Raw genomic sequence first — 25,880 nt, 5'->3', positions numbered from 1 at the left:
CCCGGCCTTCCTGCTGCCCCAGCAACCCAGCCGTGTCCGGGAAGAGCATCCGAGGGACGGGGACAAGCCATGGGGGGCTGTGCATGGGGTGGAGGGCACCCTGGCCCTCGCCAACCCCCCCGTCCTGGGGCTTGGCAGGGGGAAGGAAACGCCACAGAGCTGGGAAGGGGCTCGGCATCCGTCAGCGTGGCTCGCCTCGGGGGTGGCAACGGGCAGGGGGAAGCAGCAGCCAGGCGCTGAGGATGCGTCCCCTGCTCTGACGCACAGCATCTGCTCCCGTCACCCTCCCCATGGACCCTCTACAGTGCCCCTGGCTCAGGGCTGTCTTGGCTGGACTCGGAGCAAGCTGCTCTTATCTCTGCCCCAGCTTCCCAGTGATAAGGGTGGCATGTCTGGAGGTTAACAGGCCTGACTGTCCCCCCCACCATCCCCGGCTCTAGCTGTTGCTGTTATTTGTCACCAAGCAGCCACAGCCACAATTCAGCCCAGTCTCTGCAAGCAGCCCCCCAGCCCCTCTGGTGCCCGGGGCCGGCACCCACAGTGCCAGGCAGGAGCCCACCTCCCGCAGACAGGGCCCGGGGAGGAGTTGCATGGCTGAACAGGGCACTGCCTGCAGCGAGGAGATGGGGCACTGCCTGCAGCGAGGAGATGCACGGAGGCTGTCAGGAGCTGCGGGGACGGAGAGCTGTGGTGGGATGCAGGTGTCCCTAGGCCATTCGTGCCAACCTCAGGGGTCCCTGCCCGGTGTGGCAGAAGACTCTGGAGAAGAGCAAAGCTCCCCCGTCCTGTTCACCCCAGTGCTCCGTCCCTACCAGGGACCCCGTCCTCTACGCAGGGGGATCCTGCTCCAGCAGCATCCGTCCCCCTGCCCTGCCCAGGGGGGCTCTGCTGGGAGCATCCCTGCAGACAGCCCCAGCAAAACCCACAGCTCTCTCCAGCCCTGGGAGCGCACTGGGGTGTAAGAGCCAGTTTTGCTCCAAGCTGGGGGATTTGCTCCAGGATCAAAGCCAAAGGAGGAGACACAGGGCGTGGGGTGCTGATAGTGGCTTCCCCTCCCCAAGTCCCATCCCACTGCGCTTGGCCAGCTGTGCACAGGCTCCGGCAGCTGCGACGGGGTGGAGGCGGCAGGGAAGATGCACAAAGCCCTGGTACCCTGTTTTTTGGGCAGGGAAGGGAGCTAGGAGGGTCTGTGAAAGCAGGAGAGGTGTGGGGTCAGCACGGCAGCTGGCAGCACCCCAGGATGGAGGAGCCGGGGGGCTCAGAAGGGATCCTGGGGGATTGTCGAACCTGCCGGGCTTTGGGAGGTGGCTCTCGGGGAGGCACAGAGCAGCCAAGCTGACAGCCCCAAAGTTTCAGCTGGTTTTAATACTGTCAGAGACACCCCGGAGCGGGGCCGCCGCCGCCATCCCACCCGGGCTCCCTTGACGCTTGCCAAAGCGAACCCACTGCCGGCCCGGCCCCACGGCTGCTTTGCATCCCAGCAGGCGGGGGAAGCATCGCCGCCAGCGCCGCTGCCTGGACACCCTGCCCGCACTCCCACTTGCCGGTGCCGGGTCTCGCTCGTCTCCTACTGCTAATCCCAAGGGCTCAAGCATTGCAAGAGGCTCCCCTCCACCCCACGGAAAGGGAAAAAATCAGGTTACAAAAGGGTCATGGCACAGCTCTCTGCCTACTGCATTTGGGTGGTTTAACCACCACCTTTCCCATCTTTTCTCAAACCACCTCTCCCCCACTACCAGATTGCAGCCGCCCTGGTCACCACTTGGCTCTGGGGACAAGGGACTTTCAGGCACCCCAAACTGCGGTAAGGTGGGAACAGTGACAATGCCAAGACTTGGAGGACACTGGAGCCAGCACCCCGGGAAGGGGAATGGGCAGCGCCTGCCAAAACACCAGCCGCAGTGCCTGCCGGGAGCACCCAGCGGGTAGAGCCACCGGCAATGGGGACCCGGTGCCTCTTGATAGGAGCCATCTCATCACTCCCCTCGCACTATGCGGTGCTGACATCGCAGGCAAGAAGACCCAGGGCCTGGCAAAACGGGCAGGGGACGACAGCCAAGTAAGCTTTTCGGAGTCCCTGCTTGCCGCTGTGCAGGGAGCAGGAGGGACGTTGGAGGCTGAGAGCCCGGGGTGCCAGCCCTAAGCCCCCCAAAACTGCTGAGTCCTGAGCCCCAGTGCAGGCAGGGAACTGCTGCTGGCTGTAGCCTCTCTGCTGGAAGCAGAAGCGAAAAGGGGGAGAAAATTTGTCTCCAGGCTCAGCTGGGAGGATGCAGCCAAGCCCTGGTTGCAGGACAGGGTCCCCCAACAAAGCCCCATTTGCAGGATGGGGTCCCCCAAGGAAGCCCCAGTTGCAGGAGAGGGTCCCCCAGCCAAGCTCCGGTTGCAGGAGGGGGTCTCATCCCTGGCTAGTGGGGTTAAAGGGCAGGAGCCATCCCCACATCCCACCTGCAAGGGCCCCATAAAGTGCAGTGCTGCGGCCCCGGCACCAACACGGGGCAGGGGAGCCCTCCTGGCCGCCTCCCAAGTTTGGGGACATGAAGAGGGGGGTGTGAGGTCGGAGCAGGAGTGGGCAGGGGCGGGCAGGGCGAGGGCTGGGCGGTGGGGAAGAGCAGCCCCGTCCTTCCTCCCTAGACGCCTACTCGTCGCAGCCCAGCAGCTCCACACGCAGGGTGATGCGGTTGTGCCAGGCCACGGGCAGGATGCGGATGAAGCGGGCATAGAAGGGCACGTCGAACACGTTCTTCTTATGGGAGTAGTTGTCGCTGTTACCGTGGAAGATCTAGGGGGGGGAAAGGTGGGTGTCAGCACCGCCGAGATCTCACCGCCACCATCCCATCCCTCCCCACAGCGGCATCCCCGAGTCCTAGGACGTCGCTGCCCACCCTGCCCTGCCCCACACACCTTGGTGCTGTTTGTCTGGCCATCCCGGTAGAGGGTCCAGGACGTGCCGTTGTCGCTGTAGGCCACCTTGTAGGCTGCCACGTATTGGATGTGCCCGAAGTCGCGGGCTCCTTGCGTGATGATGCCCGTCACCTTCTTCTGGTCGCGGAGGTCGATCTGGCACAGAGACAAGGCTTGTCGAAGCTCCTCGCAGGAGCGGTGCTCCCACCCCAGAGCATCCTGCGTGTCCCGGAGGCAGCCGGGATGTGCTGGCCCTCGGGGGTCAAGAATGGAGAAAACACCACTCGACCCCCGCCCCAATGCCAGAGTGACTAATAAAACACTACTGTGAAATATTTGACCCTTTAACACTTCCAGCATCCCTCGAAGCAACCCAAAGCGGGACGCAAACCCCACCGTCTCAGCTCCCTTCCCCACCGCTGCCACCTCGACATTTTTTGCTGAAAAGGTCAATGTGGGAATGACAGCAAAAAAACCTCAATTAAAAAAAAATAAAGGATTCCCGGAGAAAATGCATTTCCACTGGAAAGTGATTCTGGCTGAGAAAATACGCAGTTCAGCGCAGTCTGACATTCGGGTGGTAAGTGAGATGGTTTCTGTTCTCTTTACTCTGCCACACTGCGCTACTGCTGCTGGCACACTGAGGGGTAACCCAGCAAATGAGCTGAAAGTCTCCTTAATTTCGTTCCTATTTTATGCTCTTCAAGGGCAGTACTAGCTATACGCATACACGTATATGTGTGTATATACGAGTATACCTGTAAATCTATATACACGTACACAAACAGGCAGCCTGCGGTGTGACAGCCCAACTCAGCATGTCATCCCAACCCCATCAGCAGCCGTCTTGATAAGCTGTTTTATTTAGGGCCATGGAGCAGCTGCTTTTAATCATTTCCCAAATAAAAAGTGGCACAAATATCTAAACTGCTTTGTCCCATTATGTCATGAAATCATGTGAAAAGTATAAAAACAGGGGAGGAAAGGAAACTGAGAAGGAAATTTCAAAACTATTTGCTCCCATTCCAGACTGGGAAGAGAAAAGCAAACCTGATTTTTTCCCGCAAAACAGAAACGCGGTGTTCCGGGCAGCCAGAGGGTCGTGGGACGGTCACCTCAGGCTGGGATGGCGCTTCCCAAGGGAGTGATGCAGAGCTGGGGTGCTGCGGGCTCAGTGCACCCCACAAGAAGGTCTGTGGAGACAGCACCACCCTGTCCCTGTCCCTACGGGCGCTGATGTTTCTGACCCAGCGCTCCAGCATCGCTGCTAAAACCGGTGGCTGCGGCCCCGTCCTGACCTGCCCATGAGATCCCGGCTCGGGGAAAGCACTGCCGGGCTGTGTGCCCCATGGCAAGGCTCCAGCTGCACCGTCCCGGTGGCTCTGCCCGGCCTCTCCCGCTGTGCCCGTCCTGCTTCCAGCCGCCCCGGCACAGGAGGTGGCCCCAAGCACAGGAGGTGGCCCCGGGCAGAGCTGGAGGAGCTGGGGAGGAGAAATCGGGTTGCAGAGGGAGGGCACCGAGACCCACCTGCAGCCACTCGGACTGGCCGTTGTGGAGTGCTGTCCAGGCGTTGGTTTTGCCCGTCTTGTCCAGGCGAGCATAATGGGGGTGCCAGGTAAAGGCATCGATGCCCCAGGTCTTGAACATGCTGGAGGCTGTGATCTGCTGGTCGGAGATCAGGCGGGATTTCATGCCCAGAGGCTCCGAGCAACCTGCCGTGTTGAAATACACTGTAACACAACGGTTTATACAGGCGGTGAAAAGGAAAGAGTGCACGGCACCGTCGCAAGCAAAACCCCGCAGCCCCGGCAGGTGCCATCCCCACGTTCCCACGTTTCTACTGCCCGGAGAGGCAGGCAGGATCAGGCAGGGAAAGGCTCGGCAGAGGCGCACGGTCGCAGCCGGCTCGCCCTTTCCCGGGATTTTTAGCTCCCAGCTATTCCCTGACTCACAGTGCCTCCTGCTGCAGGGACGCACGGTCGTCCCCGCGTCACAGCACGGCCCTGGAATACAGACGGCTTCAGCAGGAGGCAGAGGAGGATGTTTTCACAGGTGAAGAGAGCAATGCATAGACATCCCCAGCCGAAAGCACGGCTGGCACCGCACCCACGCAGTGGCAGGACACGACCCAAGCCCCCACGGCACCCCACTCCCACCCCGACACACGGGTGCCGCTTGGCTGCCGGGGATGTGCCGCAGGGCAGGAATGCGGGAGGCACAGGGAAAGGGCTCAGGCTAATCATCCCTCACGTTTCCCAGAGGACTTTGATCCTCCGGTGCTTTTCAAGCTCTCCGGCAGGAAAAGCAGCCAGTTCACAGCTCAGACGGGGAGGGGGCCCAATAAAAAACCCCGGCTTGGGAAGGTGTTAGCAGCATGAGAATGCAGCTTGAGCCCGGCTTGTGGGATTAACGGCTTGTTCTCCCCAAAAGCACCCGTGGGTATTTCCAGGCATCACGTAGCCGGCGTGAGAAAAACAAACGCTCACAAATTCCCTGTCCCAGAGGATCAGAACCGGTAGAAGGGGTGACGCCCTGCCCCATGTCACCCCCTGCCCTGCGGTCCCTGGGGAGGGGAGAGCCACCGACATTTACCGTTCATCTCGCAGCCGATGAGTTCAAAGCGCAGCGTGCAGGCGCGGCGGCACGTCACAGGGTAGATGCGGATGAACTGGGCGGTGATGGGAGGGTTGAACATGTTGGTCTGCATGGTGCCGTAGTCCACGTTCCCCTGGAAAACCTGCAACGGCAAGCAGGGCTGAGTGCCCCAGCTCTCCCGCAGCCTCGTGCATAAAATCGCTCCCACCACGGCAACGTTCCCCAAATTGTGACAAGCAGAGAGGTGGCTTGCTTCTTTCTTTTTAACACAATAAATACAGTCAGGTCATGTTTTCATGCATTTTTTCCACCGCTGCAGAAACAAGAGAAACTTTTCTTTTTTTTAAAGCAAGGCAGATATTCCCAGCCATTGACTGGATGCTCAAAAAACAAGCACAAGACACTTGCCATAACAAGGTGAGAGAGGAGAGTGCTGCATTCAGTGACTATTCCTGCTTCGAGAGTGAGATACACTGTCGGCTCATGCTCAGTACAGACACAGCACTGAGCTGCATAAGCCGTTCGCTAGCACTTCCAGATCATGCCTGGTTCCCACAGTGTGTCAGCAATAAAGATGTTATCTGAATGACCTAAATAAGTCAGCGCTGCTTCTTTGGTTATGCTTATTATGGTCAATTAAACAGAGCCAGAGCGCTGCCCAGCGCTGGAACCATCTGTGCTGTCATGCTGCTACAACAGTTCCCCACGTGGCTTTGACCCAGGTCAACAGCACTTTCCCAAACATGCAGACAGTTTGGGATGCGGCTCACAGCCACCCCAGCGCCCGCAGCACCGCTGGGTGGGGGGAGCCGGCACAGCCCCTGAGTGGAGCATCACTGCCCACCTTGTCTGTGTCCTGCTTCTCGTCCTTGCAGAAGGTGAACTGCCGTCCATCCAGGCTGTAGGCGACTTTGTAGGCGCGGACGTACTCCGGCTGGCCCACACGGCGAGCGCCTTGCGTGATGATCCCGCTCAGCCGCATCTTCCGCAGCAGGTTGGCCTGGGGAGGGGAGAAGAGCATGAGCTGGGCACAGCACGGATGGGGTGCACAGCCCCTGTGCCCACCAGCGCCACCAAGCCTGGATGGGAGGGTGGGCTCATGCTCAGCATCGGGACCAGTAGAGGGGCTGCCCAGGGCGCTGTGACTTCCTCGGGGCGAAAGCCCTCCATCCCAGGATCGCCATCCCAGGTCCCCATCTTCCCCCCAGCGACCTTGCCTTCTCCAGGCACATCACAAGATGCCCCTGGGTGGCACCTTGCTGCAGCAATTCAGTCCTGCATTTGCCACCAGGAGCAGAGAAATCCCATGAGAGCAGCCCTGCAAGACCAGCCGTGGCTACAAGGGCTGCCCGCTACGCCCATGCTCCCAGTCCTGCCGCAGGTACCTGGATCCAGGGGCTCTTGTCGTAGTTGCTGGAGGTCCAGGCGTTGACAATGCCATGGTTGTTGAGGCGGGCGAGCTCTGGCCCCCAGCGCTGGAGGCCGAGGAAGCCGTAGTGGACAGAAGATGCCGAGAGCTGGGCGTCAGAGATGGCTCCTCCTTCCATGCCCAGAAGAACGGCACAGCCTGGGGGCAGTGCGGACATCAGCACCAAAGAGAGTCAGTGACCCGGGAGCAAAACCGGGGAGTCATTTGCCTCTTGTCTGGGGACAGGGCAGGAGGTGGAGGCCAGCCCTAGGACCTGGCTGTCCCCAAGGTGTCCCCCCTCCTCAGTCTTCAGCCAAAACCACACCATCCATCAGCCCCTCTCACAGCATGGAGGTCTGGGGGGGAAAGGGCTGCTCTGGGGCCACCCCTGAGAGGAGACAGCACCTTTCCGGGGATGCTCCTTCCATCAGGACCAGGCCTGCTGGCATCAAGGGCAGCCAGCACACAGGCACCCACAGCTGCCCTCCAGATCCCCTGAACCAGCTGGTGAGATCCCTCCTGGGCACACTGACAATGGGGGACAGAGCAATGGGGAACAGGGAGGGAAAGGGAATTCTGTACAGTTGGTGCCAGGGACTTACGGACATGGCAGGTCTTCCCCAAGAACGGAGAAGGACACTTGCAGGCGTAGTCGCCGTCCAGGTCCAGGCAGGTGCCTCCATTTTTGCAAGGCTGGGAGTAGCACTCGTTCTTGCCTAGGAGACAGAGTGGGGGGCTCAGGCGGTGACCCCAGAGCCAGTCCCAGGGTGGAGACCCCTCATTCAGTGCAGCGGAAAGAGGGGGAGGCATCCCCTGAGCAAGGGCCATGGCAGGGTCCCTGCTGATACAGTGGCACAGGTTGAAGCTCTAACCCAAGGAGCTGCCTAAGCCCCTCCACTGACTGCAGCCATGCGGGTACACCAGGACATGCAGCCACGGCAAGGCTGGGAGCCCGCATGGAGCAGGCTGAGCCTCGAGGCATCCCTTGTCCCATTACTCGAGGCACCGTGTCCCTTCCAGAGATGCAGAGCAAGGCTCAGACACAGCCACGTCCCTGCGTCATGGTCCTTCCCTGCACCCTGCAATGTCCAAACCAGTCCGTGGTCCCCAACAGAGCCTAGCGCCCAACACAGCCACAGTTGCAAACACCCCCTGGTTGTCCCCCCGGTGCTGCCCGGGAGGTCCCCAAGCCCTTAGCAGCAGAGCAGCCCCCCCCCCGCCTCCCCCCCCACACACTGTACTCACTGTTCTGGCAGTGCACCCCATCATACCCCGCAGGGCACTTGCAGATGTAGTCAGTGAAGACATCCCCCCGGTTCGGGACCAGCTGGCACTCGCCATTGTTGTGGCAAGGATTGGGGTGGCAGGGGCCTGGGGAAGGGGAAAGGGGGGAAAATGACTTTAATATGGGCACAGGTGGAGAATAAGAGCATCCAGTGGGCTGTTGCTGCCCGAAGACATTGCATTCCCCCCAAGTGATGGAGGTCACCGCATCCCTGCTTGGATCTCCGCTCTATGTGCCCATCAGCACACCCCAGGGCCAGCGGCGCAGGGCCACGATGAGGGCACACTGCCACGCTGCAAGGTTCCTGGACTTCATGGGGCCGCCGTGATGGGGTCAGCACCTCACCTTTCTCCGTCTCATTGCAGTCAATCCCAACATAGCCCTCAGGGCAGATGCAGAAGAAGGGGGTCTCATTAATCCCGGTCAGGCAGGTGCCCCCATTCTGACAGTGGTTCACATCGCAGAAGTCACCTGGAAGCAAAGCCACATGTCACTGCAAGCCATCCCTAAGGCGGGCATCCGCCAGAGCCCCGCAGATGCACATGGATGCATCCTGGCTTAATGGCAGGAACTGCTCCCGTGCAGATGCCACAGGGAGGGGAGCACCCGGCAGGGACCAGCTGCTGGATCCTGCACGAGACCGACAGGTCCGTCAACCATTAAGGGCGATGGTTGAGACCAGGAGCATGAGAGAGCGGCCAGGACCTGCCCTGCCCTGGCACATTAATAAAGGGGTTTAACAGAGCTTGTACATCAAACCGAAGCCAGGGGAAACCCAGGTCTTCGATGCATCAAATGTTTCCGCTGCTCAGCTGGGAAGCGGGGGTGGCCAGGCTGGGACTCGCTCAGGCACAAGCAGGACAGGATTATTCAAGGGAATGGGGCTGGTCCCACGGCTGGGTTTTGCTAATTAAAGTTAGTACTCATAAGATCAAAAAAAAAAATCATTGTAGAGGGAGTCCACACGCCTCGGCTCCCAGATGCTGGAGACATGCGAGGAGGGAGCACAGGGTCCATTCCTGCACGATACCTGTCGGAACTCCATTCACTCCAAGCACTCTCTGAGCAGCTCACACCAGGCAGCCCCAGCCCACAAGCAGGTCCCCCTGAGGAACTGGTGGGGCTGCACTGTCCTCTCTGTCTGTCCATCCACCTCCAGCATCTCCCATGGTATTGGGTTTACGTGGCGAGGTGGTGGTAGCTGGGGGGACTGCAGGGGTGGCTTCTGTGAGAAGACACCAGGAGCTGCCCCCAGGTTGGGGACAGCCAGTCCCAGACAACTCCAAAACAGACCCATTGCTGCCCAAAGCTGAGCCCATCACTGACACTGGTGTCACCTCTGTGATAATATACGTAAGATAAGGTAAAAAACGCTGCACAGCAGCTGTGAGAGAGGAATGAGAAAAATGTGAGAGAAACAGCCCTGCAGACACCCCGAGCAGAGAAGAAGGAGGGGGAGAAGATGCTCCAAGTGCCAGAGAAGGGATTCCCTTGCAGCCCACAGTGAATACCACGGTGAAGCAGGTTGTCCCCCTGCAGCCCGTGGAGGACCACAGCGGAGCAGATATCCACGCTGCAGCCCATGGAGGACTCCATGCTGGAGCAGTCTGTTCCTGATAGGCTGTACCCCATGGAAAGGACCCACACTGGAGCAGTTCATGAAGAACTGCAGCTCATGGGAAGGACCCATGCTGGAGCTTTTTCATCTTCTTTTCTCTTCCCTGTCCTGCTGAGGAGGGGGAGTGAGAGAGCGGCTGGGTGGGCACCTGGCAGCCAGCTGAGGTCAACCCACCACACCCATCAACCTTCTGCTCCCTACTGCAGTGCTGAATCAGATTGCAGGAGCCGGGCTGAAATTCCTCCCACCCTCAGTTTATTCTGCCCCAAGAGCTGCAAGACGACAACACTCTCCATAAACCTAGACCAGATTCCCACAGATCTGGCTGAAAGCCTCAATAACTCCTCGCGAAGCGCTGGGACAGCACATCCCCTGATGCCAGGCTCTTCTCTGCCACGCTGCAGGAGTCAGAGCAAGGGCTGAACTCAGGTGGAGACCCAGGAATAACCCCCCACTACCTGCATGCCCTGGAGAAGGTGGAAGTTAATAAGCTGTGGGCTCGCTGCCCGGATCCACACCGAACAGCACGGCTCTCATTAGCCTAAGCTACTACTCAGAGAGCTCCTACTCATCAGTCTTTTAATAGCAAAGCTCCTATGAGTTAATCCTACTCTTCCTGACACTCCACATGTGTAAGGTACACAGTGGTGGCAGACAGGCCAGCGTTACGTGAAGGTTTCTGAAAAGATGCTGTAGCTCCCTTAGTCCAGCCTCAGGAGGCAGAAAAACTTGGGCACCGGTTCAAGTCACTGCCTGCGCTGCCCAGCCTGTTCTGCATGACCTCATGCTCCATCAATGTGCTGCCATGAGCTACAGCATGGGAGGAGAGAGAGCTCGTGCTGATATGTGGGGATGCCTTTGCCCCACACCCCTCCGCAGGTCTCGGGCACATCCAGCCGCCCCATCCCGAGGATCTCTCCCGGCAGCCGGCCAAGGCCCTGCAGACAGAGCTGTTTCTGTTCAGCAGCAGGAGCCGGCTGCTTCCCCAGGCACGGAACGCCAACAAACGTGTGCTCCCCGGCATCTGCGCTGCCTCCGACGCAGGAGTTTCTGGGGTGGGACACAGCGGCAAAGGAGCAAGGGCTCCTCTCAGGGTCGGGACAGGAGGGGTCCCAGTTATATACTTTAATTATCCCAAGTAACTGGAATCTCTTTTATCCCCTCCCAGGAATAATCCCTTACACGGTGGGTCTCGCTAGCCAGCCCCCTGCCTAGCAGCAAGGCACACGGGTCACATTTTCCACTGTGGCAAGTAGTTTTGGATGCTCCTATTTCTCAGCTGTTTCATGCCTGGTTTCGGAGCAGTTCAGCATCTCCATCCTCCCCACACACATTTTTCTCCGGTCAGGGACAGAGCTGTCACAGGCTGGACAGTCAGGAACCAAGGCAACAAAGATCAGCCACCACTTTTGGAAATGTTTGCTTATATGAACCCACAGGCTGGCTGGAAGGCAAAAATAACATCCTCCAAAAACTGGGACGGCTCATCCCAGCAGGGTTGGGGGAGGTCAGGTCAAGCCTGTCTCGGGAGGGCAAAACGAGCACCTCTCCCCAGGGAGAGCGAGCACAAACAGGGCCTTCCTCAAAGCACACCTTCCTGCTGCCCTTTGCCCCCTGGCCTGGAGCCTGTACTTGGGTTTTGCTTCCCTTTTCCCTGGTCTCGCCCGTACCTTTCGGAGTCACCCACCCCAGGCGTGACCCACAGGGTGACGATGGAGCTGCTTCTCCCCGGGGTTCCCCTGGCCAGGCCAGCCAGGCGTGCTGTGCCAGGCGGTCCCAGGCAAGCTGTTTACATCGCGGGTACGGTTATCTAAGCCTGAAAACACAGGACAGCTCGACTGCGCTATTCCCGGCTCGGAAGCAAGGACGGGGCTGCGGACCTGAACTCCTCTGCTCCTGCAGCGGCAGCCCCGGGGGCTGCGGACCCTCTCACTCGCCACCCCTGCACCGCGCACACGGCAGCCCGGACCCTCTCACCCTGCACCCCAGATCCTCTCGCTCTGCACCTCGGGCTCCCCTGCACCCTGGATCCCCTGCACACCGGACAACCCTGCACCCTGGATCCCCAGCACTCTGGATCCCTTGCGCTCCGGATCCCCAGCACCCCGGGCTCCCTGGCACCCTGGATCACTTGCACGCCGGACAACCCTGCACGCCGGATCCCCTGCACCCCGGCTCCCCGACACCCCGGGCTCCCTGGCACCCCTGATCCCCGGCACCCTGGCACTCACCGGCCACGACCAGCAGCAGCGAGAGCCCCAGCCCCAGGGAGAGCAGCGCCCGCCACGGCCTCGCCGCCTCCATGCTGCGTCCCGAGCCGTGCCGCGGAGCCGTGCCGAGCCGCACCGTGCCGCGCCGCGCCGCTCCGCTCCGCCGCGGGGCTCGGGGCGGGGAGTGACTCGGCCCGGCCCGGCGCGGCCCCACGTGCTCCGCCGCCCGCCCCCGGGGCGGGGACCGGCCCCGCCACGCCGGGCAGCGGGTGAGCGGCGGGTCGCCCCCCTCCGAGAGCCCCCGCCGGGGAGCGGGAGGGGGCTGCGGGCTGGGGAGGCGGGGGGTGCCGGCAGCAAGAGGGGTGCAGACAGCAGAGGGGGGGTGCAGGCGGCAAGGGGGGTACCCCAGCCACCCTGGGGTGCAGGGTGCAGGCAGGTGGCAGGAGGGCAAGAGACGGGGTTGGAAGACTGGCCTGGCAGCCGAAGATGCTTAATTAGTGGCCTGGAAGCGAGGGCAGTGCACTGATGATGCTCTGGGTGCAGGCGGGGGGGGGGTGTCCGCCGGCTCACCCCATGCCAGACCTTGGCTCTTGGGTGGCTGCTGGGGCTTCCTGAGCCTGGCAGTGCCCACGGCCCCCGGCCCTGGCTGGCAGTCAGAGGGATGCAGAGCTGGACCGGGATGCACTGGGGGCTGCCAGCACTTGGCAGGAGGAAGAACCGTTTTGCAGCACAAACCCCACTTTTTTCTCCCTGGATGGGGTAAAAGCTGGAGAGGGCTTCCCCTCCGCCAGGACAGGGCATGCGTGAGTGCCCCGCGCCACCCTCGGCACCCGGCATGCCAGCTGCACTTTCCCAAGCTCCTCCTAACCAGCACCAAGGAAAACAGCTTGCAGCCAGGTCGGCTGTGCACGGGAAAGGGGTTAGAGGGGACAACAGCTCTCTGCCCCAAAGCACCACGCCACAGGTCTGTTGGTTCAGCCACAAACAAGCTCCTCTTTGAGCTGCGCCCAGCCCCTGAGGGCTGGAAAAGCCCAGCCGTGCTCTCGAGAGGAGCCGGTGCCATGTGGGGAGCTCTGCCCTGGAAGGCATAAACCATCGGGCTAAAGCAGATTCAGGCTAAATTCATACTCGGTCACAAATGCTTTGGAAAAGAGAACCACACAGTACGGGAATGCTGGATCATTTTCCCCTGCACTGGAAATCCACTCCAAGCCCTCCTCCTAAACATGAAGCTGGCTTTATCTCTTCTTGCAAAACCCTCCATTTCAGCATTAACTAACCCACCTCAGACACTCCGCCTGCTCATATTTACATGTTGACTCTGCCCAAGTGTTGCTACATTTCTGGCTTTGGCAACACGGCCACCTCAGCAGGCAGCAAGCTGGGCAGCCCAGCCGCACGCCGTGCACTTTGACCAGTCTTTCCACCTCCTTTTCAATCTCCGCTCCAGCGTCAAGCTAATGCTTTTCTTGGATGCGGTCAACCAGTGCCCATGAAAGCACCCAGACTGGGAGCAACACCCCAGGGACAGACCCGCCGGCAGGTCCAGCTGCCCTGGTGCGCTGGCAATTTGGCTGTTGGTGGCGTTGCCAGAGCACCAGGGTGTGAGGAACGCAGGGAGCTGGACACATATTCCCACCCAGCCCCACCACCCTCGCTGGTGGTGTTTCCTTCAATTAATAGCGACACAAAGGAAACTCCAGGCAGAGTTTAACTCCAGCGTAGGGAGAAACAGCGGATGGAAAGGAGGGAACGGACAAGACACAGTACTTGCTTTCGAATAACCCTTCAACCTCAGGGTAATTACTGCTGTGCTGTTCAGAGGAAAACAAGGTCAGGAGCAGGAGAGCGCAGGGCAAGATTCCCAGGCCTGTGCACAAGCAACTAGGACAAGGGTGTTTGTCTGGCCTCTTGAGGGGCTACTGCCTGCATTGGTCTTGGAGAGGATGCAAGACCCAGAGGGAGCTGCAGAAAAATCAGCAGCCTCTCTAAAAACAGAAAGCAAAATGTTTTCCTTCTGTCCCTGGGGCACGAATGCCGATGTCCCGAGGAACATGCATGGGAAAGGATATTAAAAAAGCGAGTGGTGGAAGCCAGGCGGAGCTATGTTCTCCATAGGGACGGTGCTTCCTGAAGGCACCAGTGGCTCTCTGAATGGAGACCTGCAATGGAGCGGGGGATCCCAATGAGAAATTGGGGTTGGGAAGAGCACATGCTGTTCCAGCTGGAAGAGGAAAGCTCTGGCTATGGGAGATGGAGAAGAGAGAGGAGCAACCTGTCAAGGACAGGGAAGCAGCGAGGAATGGAGACAGCCCCCACAGGCAAACACCACACCCCGGGGTTCATATAGCCGCCAAGTTTTCGCAAGGGATGGCTCTACTTGAAAGAGTTGGGTAGTTCGAAGGTCAGGCATAATTTCACTCCCTTCTGCAGGGACTACTTAGGCCTTGTTATAGCAGGATTTACCACTGGGTTTGGTTTCTTCTGCATGGAGATCTGCCAGGCTTTGCTGTGCCGTAACCCTTTCTGGGCCATGCAGATAGCCGATATCCTGGTTCCCGCAGCTGGGGTGATAAAGAAGAAAATAAGTGTTTCTCTGATGCAGTGTTTCTCTGATGCAATCCTCTTTATTTCCAAGCTTATACAAAGGTGTTTTCCCGTGAACAACGGAGGCGAACAATACACAGCCTGCCCCTTGCTCAAGCATAAAGCCCCCATCTGTCATAAAACCAGCCAAGGTGCGTCTCACAGCCGATTCATTTGCAGTGATGTCTCTGGTATCGCCCTGGTTTCGTGTTCCTTCTCTCCACTCCCTCTCAGACACTCATCTCTGACCCACGGGACCTCTCCCCCCTGCATCAGATAGCAATGACACCCCCCCACTCCCAGCAAAGCCCCATTTGGACCTTGCATGGATTTTTTTTGGGTGGCAGCCCCTATTGTTTCAGCTATCTGTTCTATAAAGAAATTCACTGGCTTAGGTTTATCACAAAAGAAAGGTAGACGTTACACCCCGGAGGGATTCCCCACCTGAAACACTCCCACAACCCTCCCTGCAACATGGTTTTCCTCCCTTGCCCCAGCACTGAGGGCTCTCTGCTCAAAAAAAAAAAACCCTGGCAGAGGTAGCCATCCCCGTCCCTCACGGGCACGGCCCTTTCCTAGAGCCCGAAGTTGTGGTTCAGGCCACAGCACAGATCCTGGGAAGGTTTCTGTGTGATCAAGTCCCCCCGTCCTGCCACACGTGGCTGCCACACCAAGCGGGAAGGAGAAGCGATCCACAGCACTGTCGCAGAGGATTAAGCCCCAGTCTGCTCCTAATCCCTCTAACAGGATAACCAAGCGGTCAGTGCCAGCATCTCTAACCTCCTGCAGCCCCGGCCGGCATCAGCACCCGCTGGCGTGCCAGCGCGTGGTTTCCGATGGCTGCAGAATACATCCACTGGCCAGGACAATCCTTGCATGTGGCTGGACTTCTCTGTTTATTTTCCAGAGGAAAAAAAAAAAACTTTCCATACTCCCTGCCCTTTCCACCAAAAGGGTGACAGTTTCTTTAAGCTCAGGCTTTACATCTAGGGATGCTGTTTAGGTACCAGGAATTTCAGGACTATCTGAAGAAACCTAGATACTGGATATCCTCAGGGCATGGAAAGCTCTGTACAGCTACTGAGCGCCCTTCAGGGTACGTAAAACCTTGTGATTTAAAAGGAAGAAGGCAAAGGGCAGCACCATTCCCCAGTTTTGCTCCGTTCCCACTGCTGATCGTGTCAGAGCTCAGATGAGGTCCCAGCCAGTTTAACTTCAAGTCCTTTGCTCTAACCTCAATAAACAAGATTATATCCAGTTTAGAGCTGGTGTGTCTGCGTAAGGTGCTTAATATAAGCACCTTTATATAACCCCCTTCTCTGAATTGGAGTGCTCTGCAGTCTTTAAGGATTTATCCATGCATATCTCCAACAGAAAAGGTGTTGCCTTCATCTTCATTTGACAGATGGGAAACCACGGGCTGGAGGGGCTCGAGGGAAGGACATGTCTCCCTTTATTTTGTCCATCTAAAGGGTAGGCACACGGGTTTGGCCTCTTACACACACATCCTCTGCAGCCAGCGGTAACAGCAGCATTTCCAAAGGTCATTTGTATCTGCTACAGGAGGAATCACCCTGGGAAATAGCTGTCTCCCCAGTGACGATGAATCAGCATCAACCACTGGCCAGGACTAAACCCCTGCATGGTGGTGGCTGTTCCCTGCGGTGCCCGTCGCAGGGGACTGCCCAGGAAGGATGGAGCAGAGCCCACATCCCAGACTCGCCTTGCCCCTCTCTAGCCTGTTTGTTGAAAGCACCCACCCGGTAACACAAACTGACACTCCATGGTACACCGTGATGCACAATTGAAACCGCTTATGGATTAGCAGCAGCGAGCAGCCTGACATTGCCCGAGCACTGAGCAGATGCCACAGGCAGATAAGCCATGGCTCTTTTGTTCTTTTTCAGAAAGCTCTTGGCAAGCTCCTGCCGTGAAACAAAGCGCTAAATTGTGTACTTGCTAACTTTATCATCGAGGTTCCTCTGATAACCCAGGTTTCTGTGGCAAGGGACGGATCCTCGCCCTGTTATCACACTCACAAGACCCCTCCTTACTCAAGCCATAGATTTGGTGCATGTGCTTCAGCATACGCTTGATGGAAGGTCCTCCAAGACTTGTAGGGCTCAAGGCAAGCTTGCAGCCTGATTAAACATCAGGGGCCTGACGGCGCTAATGCTATATGAATATGTAACAACATTAATGAACTCTAACGAGCTGGGCCACGGGGGTTTGCAAGGAGCCCAGAACCTGTCTTACCGGCTGGTGAAGAAAAGGCAGTTTGCTCATTACGGCACGCTCCCCTTCCGCCCATCCGTGCCGGGAAGAGGCTCTGCCCAGGCCGGGCCCTCATTAATTTGTGAAGTTGCCTTTTGATCTCTGTATCTCGGAGCATAATGAGAAGGTTTGAACTCTGCCTGTCCCCCCCCCGCCCCGTGCCTCCCACTTGCTCTGCTCTCCCAGAGCCTGGCAGGCAAGGGGAGATCTGCCACAGCTCTGGGATTCATTTCTTCCTGAAGAGAGGCATATTTGGGGCCTGTCAAAATACATTTCAGTAGCCACATCTATGGCTAGTTGTAGCAGGAAAGCACAGGTCCCTGCACACCTCTTGCACAGACGCCCGACCCCGTGGGGGCATCCGGGGTGACCGCACCTCAAACACAGCTCCTTACTCCCTTGGTTCCTGCAGCCCAAAGTGGCTCTCGGAGGCCACCTGGAGCCAGTTGCGCCTCTGTGTGGGGTGGCTGGTGACTGTCGATGCAGGACATTGGCTCCTGTAAGACCTCTGCTCTGGGGGCAAGCTCCCGGTGCCCAGTGCCTTCAGCTGGAGCTGCTGCAGGAGTTCCCGTGCTGGCAAAGAGCCATACAGCTCCCCTGCCCCGAGACCCGTCAGAGCCTCCCCCTGTGATTACAAGCCGCTCTCCCGTCCTGGAGAGATCCTGCACCACCGGCACACCAGTTGAAGCTCCTTCTCTGCCGCTTCCTGCCCCTTGGGCTGCAGCCTCCAGAGCCACAGCGGAAACCGCAGCAGGAGCTCGTTTGGCACCGTGGTCCGTGTCCAGGAGAGTCGGCTCAGCCGCTCAGTTACTCCTCTCCCATGACTCCTGCTTTCTTCAAAAGGAAATGAAAACAAGCTCCAAGCCAGACGTGTCCTGAATGAAACCCATCTGTGAGAGCCACGGCCACGGCCCGACCAGGGCTGTTGCCTGGTCAGAGCGTCCAGACTCACCATGGAGGAGGGCACGTAGCCAGCCCCAGGGGCAGCACGCACCCGGGGGGACACGAGGCCGGAGCAGGGGATGCCGCAGGACTGCCGGGGCGGCTGCGTCCTCCCCAAGCGCTCTGCCTGGGGCTGTGCTACTGCCTGTCTCAGCAGCAACAACAGCTCCCAGGCAAGAAGCCAGCCAATAGCTCTGCACATCCACAGACGTCTCCATACAGTTTCCATACACATTGTTTGGAGCGGTGAAAAACTCCTTAGCAGGAACAAGAGTGTCCTGAGGGGCAGGGGTATCCACCCATCCCCTGGCTGCTTCACAAATTTCCTCCAAAGATTTCCTAGAGCTTGGTTTTGTATCAGTCCCTTGTAAAGTCTCCCAAGCGTTTCTCCCTCCCTGCCCGGAAGTTTATACTAACGTGATTTTAAGACATCCATTCTGTTAGTCATACCCCATATGTCCTCTGCAATCACCCCTCCTTCTCAGTGGGATCTCCCACCACATCAATTACCTTGTCCAGCTTCCGCCAGAGCCTTTATTACGGCATGAACTGATTTGCCTTCTGCCATCAAACCCCCTCCAGACATGTTCATGTTACCGTTGTCTCTCGCCTCTTTGTCCTGCCCCACGGCCCAGTTGATACTGGATACAAATCCTACCTATTCTGCATCCTCCCAGTGGCTCTTGGAGGAGTTAAACAGCCCGAGCTCCAGTGCTGAGTCCCCACTTGTCCCCAGCTGGCAATGGGCTGCTGCTCTGACAGCCCCTGCAGTAAAACCAGTGGCTCTCGCTGGAGACATCCAGAGTAGTACAGTGAGTGAAAACATGTGGATTTCACAGCCCCTCTTAGCTCCTAACAGGCCTTCGCATCCCCCCGGAGCATTCCCTTTGGTCCATGTTCTGGGCCACGTTCGTTTGTGCCTCCTGGAGATGTTCCCCAGGGACCTACGGACGCAGCCCCAGCACCACCTTCGGTGCACGTGGTGGGGCCAGGGCAGTTATTAGGGTCTTGTGTGGTAACCCGTCTCCAGTTTAGGATGCTCCCTTCCAGTCCTTGCTATCCCACCTCAGGCTCGAGGTGGAAAACCGGAGGGAAGTCACATCAAGACCTGATGTGGCTCATTTCCATGAGCAGGGCTGGCTTCATGGGCACACCACACTGTACGGACGCTGCTCACCTAAAAGAACACCAGAACCTCCCCATGACCCAGAGGTAGGTGCGATCCCTTTAGGGTAGCTGTGAAATGGGGCTCCTTTGCAGTCTTCCTCCTCCTTTGTCATGTCTGCATCTTCTCACTTTTGGTAGGTTGTCTTCTGCAAAACCTAGGAATGTAAGAAAACATCTACCTGTGCTTCCTCCTCTTCTAGCTACGCCTGCACATTTGCCTCGCCTGCTGCAGGCAGCCAGACAGAGCAGATTTGCCAGCAGTGAGGACAGTGACCCCACAACCACAGCTTCGGGCGGCAGGGCTGTGTTTTGCAGAGCACGTGCAGCCAGGGGCACGTTTGCTCTGGCTGCCTGTGGTTAGCTGGCCGGCTTTCCAGGGAGCAGTGATCTGCTCAGAGAACTGCTTGTTTGGAAGCATGTCGTGTTTTTGCCTGGTCTTGCAGCTGCCTGTCAGCCGCTGTACAAACACAGCCCTGTTTCCCATGCCCCCCTTTGCCTGTTCTGTCTCTCCTCAGCTCTGCTCTTTGCTGGGCTCAGGATTAGCCACACCTCAGCTGGGTAAACAGGAGCTGATCCTGCCCCATCAGCAGAGGGCTTTTCAGCCTCAGCCACCACGAGCAAGAAGTGCTCCTTGATTTTTCTCCCAAGCAAATCTCCCTTTTCATCGTTGAGCAGGTCTGCAGCTCTTAATTGGACACAGCAACTGATGCGATCCTCTGCATTGGTTTCATCTTCTGCTTCCTTTCTTTATTCTTCTATTCTCTGGTTTTGTTCCACTCAGCTTTCTTATCTCCTGATCTGTTCCTCATTTTCTCACTCCTTTTCCCCACTCCTGTCTCCTCCTTTTTGCTTTTTCACCCATCTGAGGAAAGCCACCCTTTCTGTATGTCACCTTCTGGGTGCTAACTAATGAGCTAGACGGGGCTGATATTTTAGTCTCAAAAAGCCTTGGAGGTTGTTAGTAACTACAGCCAGCACCTTGGTCTTCATCTGACCTCAAAGGCAGCGTTTCCTGCAAATTTTTACCTGCCTTTGAAGGGATGCTGAGCAGGGAGGGAGGAGGACACCCATTCCCTGCAGCACAGCACCCTCTAGCCTCCGCCAGGCAGCAGCTCTTTGCTGAGCTGGAAGTAGGACCCCCACCACCATCATTCAGCCATGCATCCTCCCAGTCCTGCAATACTCCCTACATGTCCAGCCCTGCCTAACTCCAGCAAAATCCTCCTGCGGCATTACTTCCAAATCCAAGGATGGATTTCATGGGACCTTTGTGGATCGGGATCTTAAAGCTGGTCTGTTCCCAGCAGACGTGGTAAATCAGACGTCATTTCCAAAAGGCAGTCTCAACACTAGCTTTGCAAGGTGGAGCCCGCAGTGAGCCAAGGTGGTGTCAGCCCAGAGAAGTGATCATTACACAGCGTCAGCAGCACTGTTTATTTCCTCCAGCCCATGCAATAATTTAACTTGGTGGCAGTACAGGCAGGGTTTTCAAAAGGGTAGTGCTGCTCCTTCAAAGCCAGGTGAGGTCAGCTGGAGGAGTGCCGTGGGGTCAGTGACGGCTATAGCTCTGCAGTTGCTGTTTTCTTGGGAGGCTGATCTGCAGCCTGCCAGGTCCTTGCGCGTGGAAAAGAGTGGTCACCCCCAGCTCGCCTCTGGACACAGCAGCAGACCTTCCCCACTTGGCTGTGATTGCCAGCGCATCTCCAGGAAAGCATCCGGCAGATGGGGATGCTCTGGATTATCCCTTCATCCCGGCCACCCCACTGCTCCTTTCTGCCTCCTCCCCATCTGCCTACCCCCTAAAACCATACTCCCGTGTTCCCCACCAGCCTCACGCACAACCCACACCCCCCGCATCAGCATCAAGCCTGTTTCCCCTCACCCTTGCTTTCCTTCTACACCTCCAGGAAACAGAGCTCTGGCTCTCTACACTCTAACACCATCACCCTTTCCCCCAAATCACAACCGTAACCGTTTCTTTCGTACTCACTGTCATCCAAACACACAGTTGTGTGCTCCCTACCTCCCAGACCTATCCTGATTCCCACTACTTTGGCACGAGGCAGTAGCTTCCACCTCCGCTCACTTTATTTCCATAAATAATTGCTCTCTAGAAAGAGTCTCTTCCCCATTCCTTAGGCAATACTAAAATTTGGATTTTTACAGGGGGCTGATAATCCCACTGTTCAGTTCACTAAGCATTTTGGTTTGCAGGATTGCAACCCTTCATTCTCCTCATGCACCACTACTTCTATGGCAACTTTTCCAGAGAAGTATTTCACAAGCAGCCACTGAAAAAAATGTGGTTTTAGCAGTCTCCCTCGCTGGCTTTCTGAGGCTGGATAATCATAGTCTTTCCAAACTCCAACCTCAGGAACACAGCATAATGGCAAATGTCAGACAGACCACTCAGAATTAAACAGAAGACAAATAGTTTCCTTTATTCAGTATGACATCTTGGAAACACTCCAGGAGAAGCTCATACATCCTTCTGGCTTTACGACATTCATTTGTTCCAATCCATCCTGCTTTCCACCAGAGATACACCTCCTCTCCCTGCTCTCGCTGCCTGCCAGATACCTGCTGCTCTCACGCAGCCCTCCCTGCACGTAACCCCCCTGCTCGTGCAGATGGCTTTAGGCACAGGGGCCACACCAAAGCACCACTTGGCTCCTGCAGCTGTGTCTTGATTTACCAAAATGTGTGATAAAGGGGCAGAAATGGCTGCGAGCGAACAAGAGGTGGCATTGGGGGTGGCTGCAGGAAACAGGTCTGCTCAGCCTGGCAGCTTTTGGTGCAGGAGGTAGGAATTTCACCTAACCCGACTCCCTGGAAAATTGAGGAGTGTTGCGACACGGATTGATCTCAGGGAGACACAGACAGATCTTTCCCCTAGAGCACTGAGGCTACTCGTGGAGCCAGGCAGTGTTCAAGTGCCACAGAGCACCCAGAAGCAGGACTCAGGGGCACTGCTGATGCTGGGGAGTGGTTTTCAAAACCTCTTCCTCCAGCCAGCAGCTGTGGCTGGACGTGGGGTAAAAGGAGTGAGCTGGCTGTCAGGAATTCATGGACAGAAGCAGCAGAGCACAGCCTGGTAAAGTGCTCAGCTCGGTGGCATTTCTCTTTTGGCCTAAAGAATTTGGGAATGCAATACCTTATGTGCTGTGAAATGATCGGTGAAGCTCCCTGTATTAGCAGTCAGAGCCCTCTTGGTTTGGTAGAAAAACAGAAAAAAAAGAGTCAGAAAGTCTCTAGCAACAGGGCAGCAGAAGAAATGCCTTCAGCTGTAAGAAGAGACCAGAGCCTCTGGTTTACAGGGGACAAAAAGGTGGACAGCAGTAACCCAGTAGGGCTGAGGTTAGTCAGTTAAGTTCTATAATTAGGAAATAAATAGCGTGCTAAATAAACCCAGAGCAGAATCTTTTGAGGAGGGTGACAGAGCTGGAAGTTGGCAAGGAGTAGATGAATGAGAATGTGATGGAAAAATACTGAGCAGGTGGGCTGTGTGCCACCTCTCCGGCTGGTTTGTATGATGCAGCCGTTCTCCCATCCCTGGCACTTGTCTCCTTACGTTGTCAGCTCCTCAGGACAGAGGCTGGTCTATTTAGAGATCTGCAAAGTGCCCATTACGCTTTTAGACACCATTTTCAGAAAATACGTAAGAGTCCAGAGAGCACAAAGAGCACTGTGCATCCAGATCTAACAGGGTCTCAAACAGCACAGCTCTGCAGCCTGCAAGCCAATGCCTCGCTGGCACTGCAGGGAAGACAGAGCAGGAGAAGAGGAAAAAGCATTGCCTTTATTTCCATCTGCAAAGCTTTTTTGTGCTCACATGTCACTGACAGGCACTTCACTTATTTTCAGCTGGCAATCAAACCCTGTCATAAGAGATGTTTTCCTTTTTGCTCCTGCTACACTGGCAGAGATCAACACCCTGATATTTCCTCCAGCAAAAAGGTTTCCTCAGAGGTGCAAAGTCCCTGGGAGTCCTTCTGCGCACGGCGAGTTTGCTGAGCAGGAGAAAAGCTGGGCCAGGGGAAATGAAGCAGAAAAAAGCCCGGGTTCCTTGTGGCAGCAACAGCCAAAAGAGAAAGGGATGTGAAGAACAAAAGGTGACTGTCACCACGGTGTTGCATGGGGGTGTCTCAGGCTGGCTCAGCACTGCATCGAGTTCTCTCTGCCTGGTACCTTCCCCATTGCTGGGTTTTAAAAGGTGAAATTATCATCAGTCTTTTTTTGGCCTCATTGTAGAGAGGTAAGCGCCTGCCCCAAGTACAAGGCAAAGCTGTGTGTTTATCCTGTGCTTACATTTTCCAGCACATACATTCGGCCTCTTTTGCAGTATCCACACTACTCAAAGAGGAATCCTCCTGTCTCCGAAGCATTAGGGTGTTCCTGGACACCCCCATCCCACTTCTCTGCAGGAACATCAGACAGAAGCATCTGCTGGGCTGGAGCTGCCAAATCCCTCCCTGCAAGGGTGGGAATGAAGCTCGGCTCTTCCCAGCACCCTTCCTTTACGGGATGGTTTGGGCTACTGCTCAGATGGCATTTCCTGAACGTGAGCTGTTTGCTGCGAGTGGTACAGCCTCGCTCCTGGCGCCGGGCCAGAGCGCTCCACCTACTGCACACACCACTGCTCCCAACGCCAACCAGCCCTGCGGTGCTCATCATCACACCGGCTCGGCCGTAGCAACGTCAGCTCCCCGCACACTCAGAGGGAGGGCAGCTTCCTTTACAAGCCACAGCTTGCAGGCTGTTTTAACAGCCCAAAGCTGGGTTTGTATTCACAAAACACCCTTGCTCCCTCCCAGCCATCTCTGCTCTCGCACCAGAAGGTGCAGCTGAAACCCCCCAACATTGTCCAGAGCAAAACGCCAACTGACTTGCACCGGTTCCTCCTTCCCTTTCTGGAGACACAGCACCTTTTCCACCACATCCCTTCTTCTTGCAGTAAGCACAGCTCGGGAGTTTGGCTCCCACTGCCACAGCCACCTGTGAATTTGTGTTGCCACCTCTTCAGTGTTAGTCCTCTCCGGTTTTCAGCTCTCATTCCTCACTGATGTATCTGAGCACCCCTGGTATAAAAGACCACCCTATGTTTCACTTCTTAGCAAGAAGTAGGCAGCTAAGAGTTTGGTTTGCTTTCCTTTGTGACGGTGTGCTTAAGAAAGCTCTCTTCTAATAGCTGAGCTTCTCTCGGGTCAGAGAAATCTCCAACAGCCTCAAGGCTTTAAAACAAAAGCTTTGCCTGGAGGCTCAGCTCCGGTTCGTGGCGTGTTTTCCTGCTTGGATCTGTGTTTTCCTGCCTGGATGGATGGTGAGGAGCCAAGGTACACCTGGAATCAATTGGACTGCAATTTTCTGTAATCAAATTCAAATACATTCTTCAAATACTTAGTTAAGAGGCTGATACCGGAAGTTTATCTACTAAGCCTATCTCGTAGCTTGATCATAAGCATAACTCAGCTGCCTTCAGACATACCAAACCTCAGCCCAGCTGAGTCGCCGACGAATTTAGCAACCACCATAAACCCTGGGTATTTTCACAAGGTTAATTAAAAGCTGAAGATAGCTGAAGATAAGGAGTCCGGCTCTCATTTGACTGAGTGGTACGGGATCACATCTGTAGCAAGCAAGGAGGAGCACTCGCTGTGGGGCTGCTGCTGTTTCTGTTCTGCCACCATCATTTCAGCAGTCCCCTCTCTGCCCTTCCTCAGAGCTCCCTTCTTCACCATGACTCAGTCTACAGCAGTTAGTCATCTCTCCAGATACATAACTCTCTGGAAAATGTGACTTGCTCCTTGAGAGCTTTCTCTACGTAGGAAGCTCCAACTTCCAGTAAACAGAGGAAACAAAATGTCTGAAATCAGGGGAAGGATTTTTCCATCCAGTTATATAAAGCAACCATTAACATCGCTAGGAACGTAACGTGGCTCTTTTGGGAGGCTACCAAAAAGCAGGTTTATGAACATCACACTGGAGACATTTTTTATTATTTTTTTCCCTCCAGATCTGGCAGGCTCCGTCCACCTCCGGGCAGATTTTGCTGTCCCCATCGCACATCCCACTCGGTGGGAGGAAACTGGGCTGGCATTCCTGTGCCTCTGAGGGGCCGGGGGAAGACCCCTTCGCTCCTGCCAGCGAGGCCCAAGAGGGGATGCCAGCTTGCACCCCAGCGCCGGGTTTGCCACACGGAGGTGGCCTAGGGGTCCACGGGAAACAAAACCAGCGCGTTAAGGCCCAGCCACCATTTTTAAGGCCCCAAGATATCGTTCCTAAATGATTTTTGATTGCAACATAGTATTACGTGACCAGTATTCAGCACCTGGACACACTGAGATGGATTATCAGAGGCTTGTGCCACGCTAGAGAGGTTTTTGCCCCATCCAGCCCTCAGGACCACCAAGGCCCATGTCACTGAGGGGCGTACATGCACCTCAGTTAGAGCGGCTCCCCAGGCTGCCTCCCCCCGCCCCGCAGCAGGGGTGTTGGCTCCGGCAGCAGGAAACGGCCTGCGGCGAGGCTGGCGCTTCACCCTCGCGTCACCCCTCCTGCCGCCGCCGCCCGCCGCCCCGGCGCGGCCCCGCTCGGCCATGGCGGCGGCAGCCGCGGCTCCTCACAGGCGCCGGCAGCCCCGCCCCGCCCGCGGACGCCAATCACCGCCCTCCGCCTGACTGAGAGGCGCCCAAGCCAACGGAACCGCAGCGTCCCGCCCCGCTGCGTCTCCACCAGCCAATGGCGCCCGTGCAGCCCGGCTGGAGCGCGCTCCCACCCTCAGCTCGCCTTCCGGCCAATCCGCGCGCGGGCTTGGGCGGGAGAGGCACGGCGGCGCGGCCAATGGGAGGGCGAGGGCGGTTGCTAAGGGGCCGCGCGTAACGGGGCTGGTGCAGA

The 25,880-nt window shown here is 57.0% G+C and overlaps 1 protein-coding gene across 2 annotated transcripts; it reads right to left on the bottom strand.

Annotated features, from left to right (window-relative positions):
• Positions 1–1,346: 1,346 nt before the first annotated feature.
• On the bottom strand, positions 1,347–12,167 carry MFGE8 (milk fat globule EGF and factor V/VIII domain containing). 2 transcript variants are annotated; one of them, XM_076347940.1, is made up of 10 exons: positions 12,039–12,167; positions 8,535–8,660; positions 8,150–8,275; positions 7,507–7,620; positions 6,882–7,063; positions 6,341–6,496; positions 5,494–5,638; positions 4,429–4,631; positions 2,902–3,057; positions 1,347–2,779 (listed from the first exon to the last, which is right to left on the bottom strand). In XM_076347940.1, the coding sequence occupies exons 1-10, from the start codon at positions 12,109–12,111 to the stop codon at positions 2,636–2,638; spliced, it is 1,425 nt and encodes a 474-aa protein (XP_076204055.1). In that variant the 5' UTR covers positions 12,112–12,167; the 3' UTR covers positions 1,347–2,635. The 2 variants fall into 2 exon arrangements, with proteins under 2 accessions (XP_076204055.1, XP_076204056.1); XM_076347941.1 differs by having other exon boundaries at positions 4,429–4,613.
• Positions 12,168–25,880: the final 13,713 nt, after the last annotated feature.

This window comes from Aptenodytes patagonicus, chromosome 10 (genome assembly GCF_965638725.1).
Source record: "Aptenodytes patagonicus chromosome 10, bAptPat1.pri.cur, whole genome shotgun sequence".
Taxonomy (NCBI): domain Eukaryota; kingdom Metazoa; phylum Chordata; class Aves; order Sphenisciformes; family Spheniscidae; genus Aptenodytes; species Aptenodytes patagonicus.
The sequence above is the reverse complement of the archived record's forward strand: the minus strand, read 5'-3'. Positions and strand labels throughout refer to the sequence as shown.

Excerpts from the sequence above, each read along its gene's own strand:
- MFGE8 (XM_076347940.1), bottom strand. The coding sequence starts at position 12,111 with ATGGAGGCGGCGAGGCCGTGGCGGGCGCTGCTCTCCCTGGGGCTGGGG. Across the intron at positions 8,276-8,534 it reads CTGCAATGAGACGGAGAAAG|GCCCCTGCCACCCCAATCCT; the intron begins GTGAGGTGCTGA and ends CCCCTTCCCCAG. Across the intron at positions 5,639-6,340 it reads AGAAGCAGGACACAGACAAG|GTTTTCCAGGGGAACGTGGA; the intron begins GTGGGCAGTGAT and ends TTGCCGTTGCAG.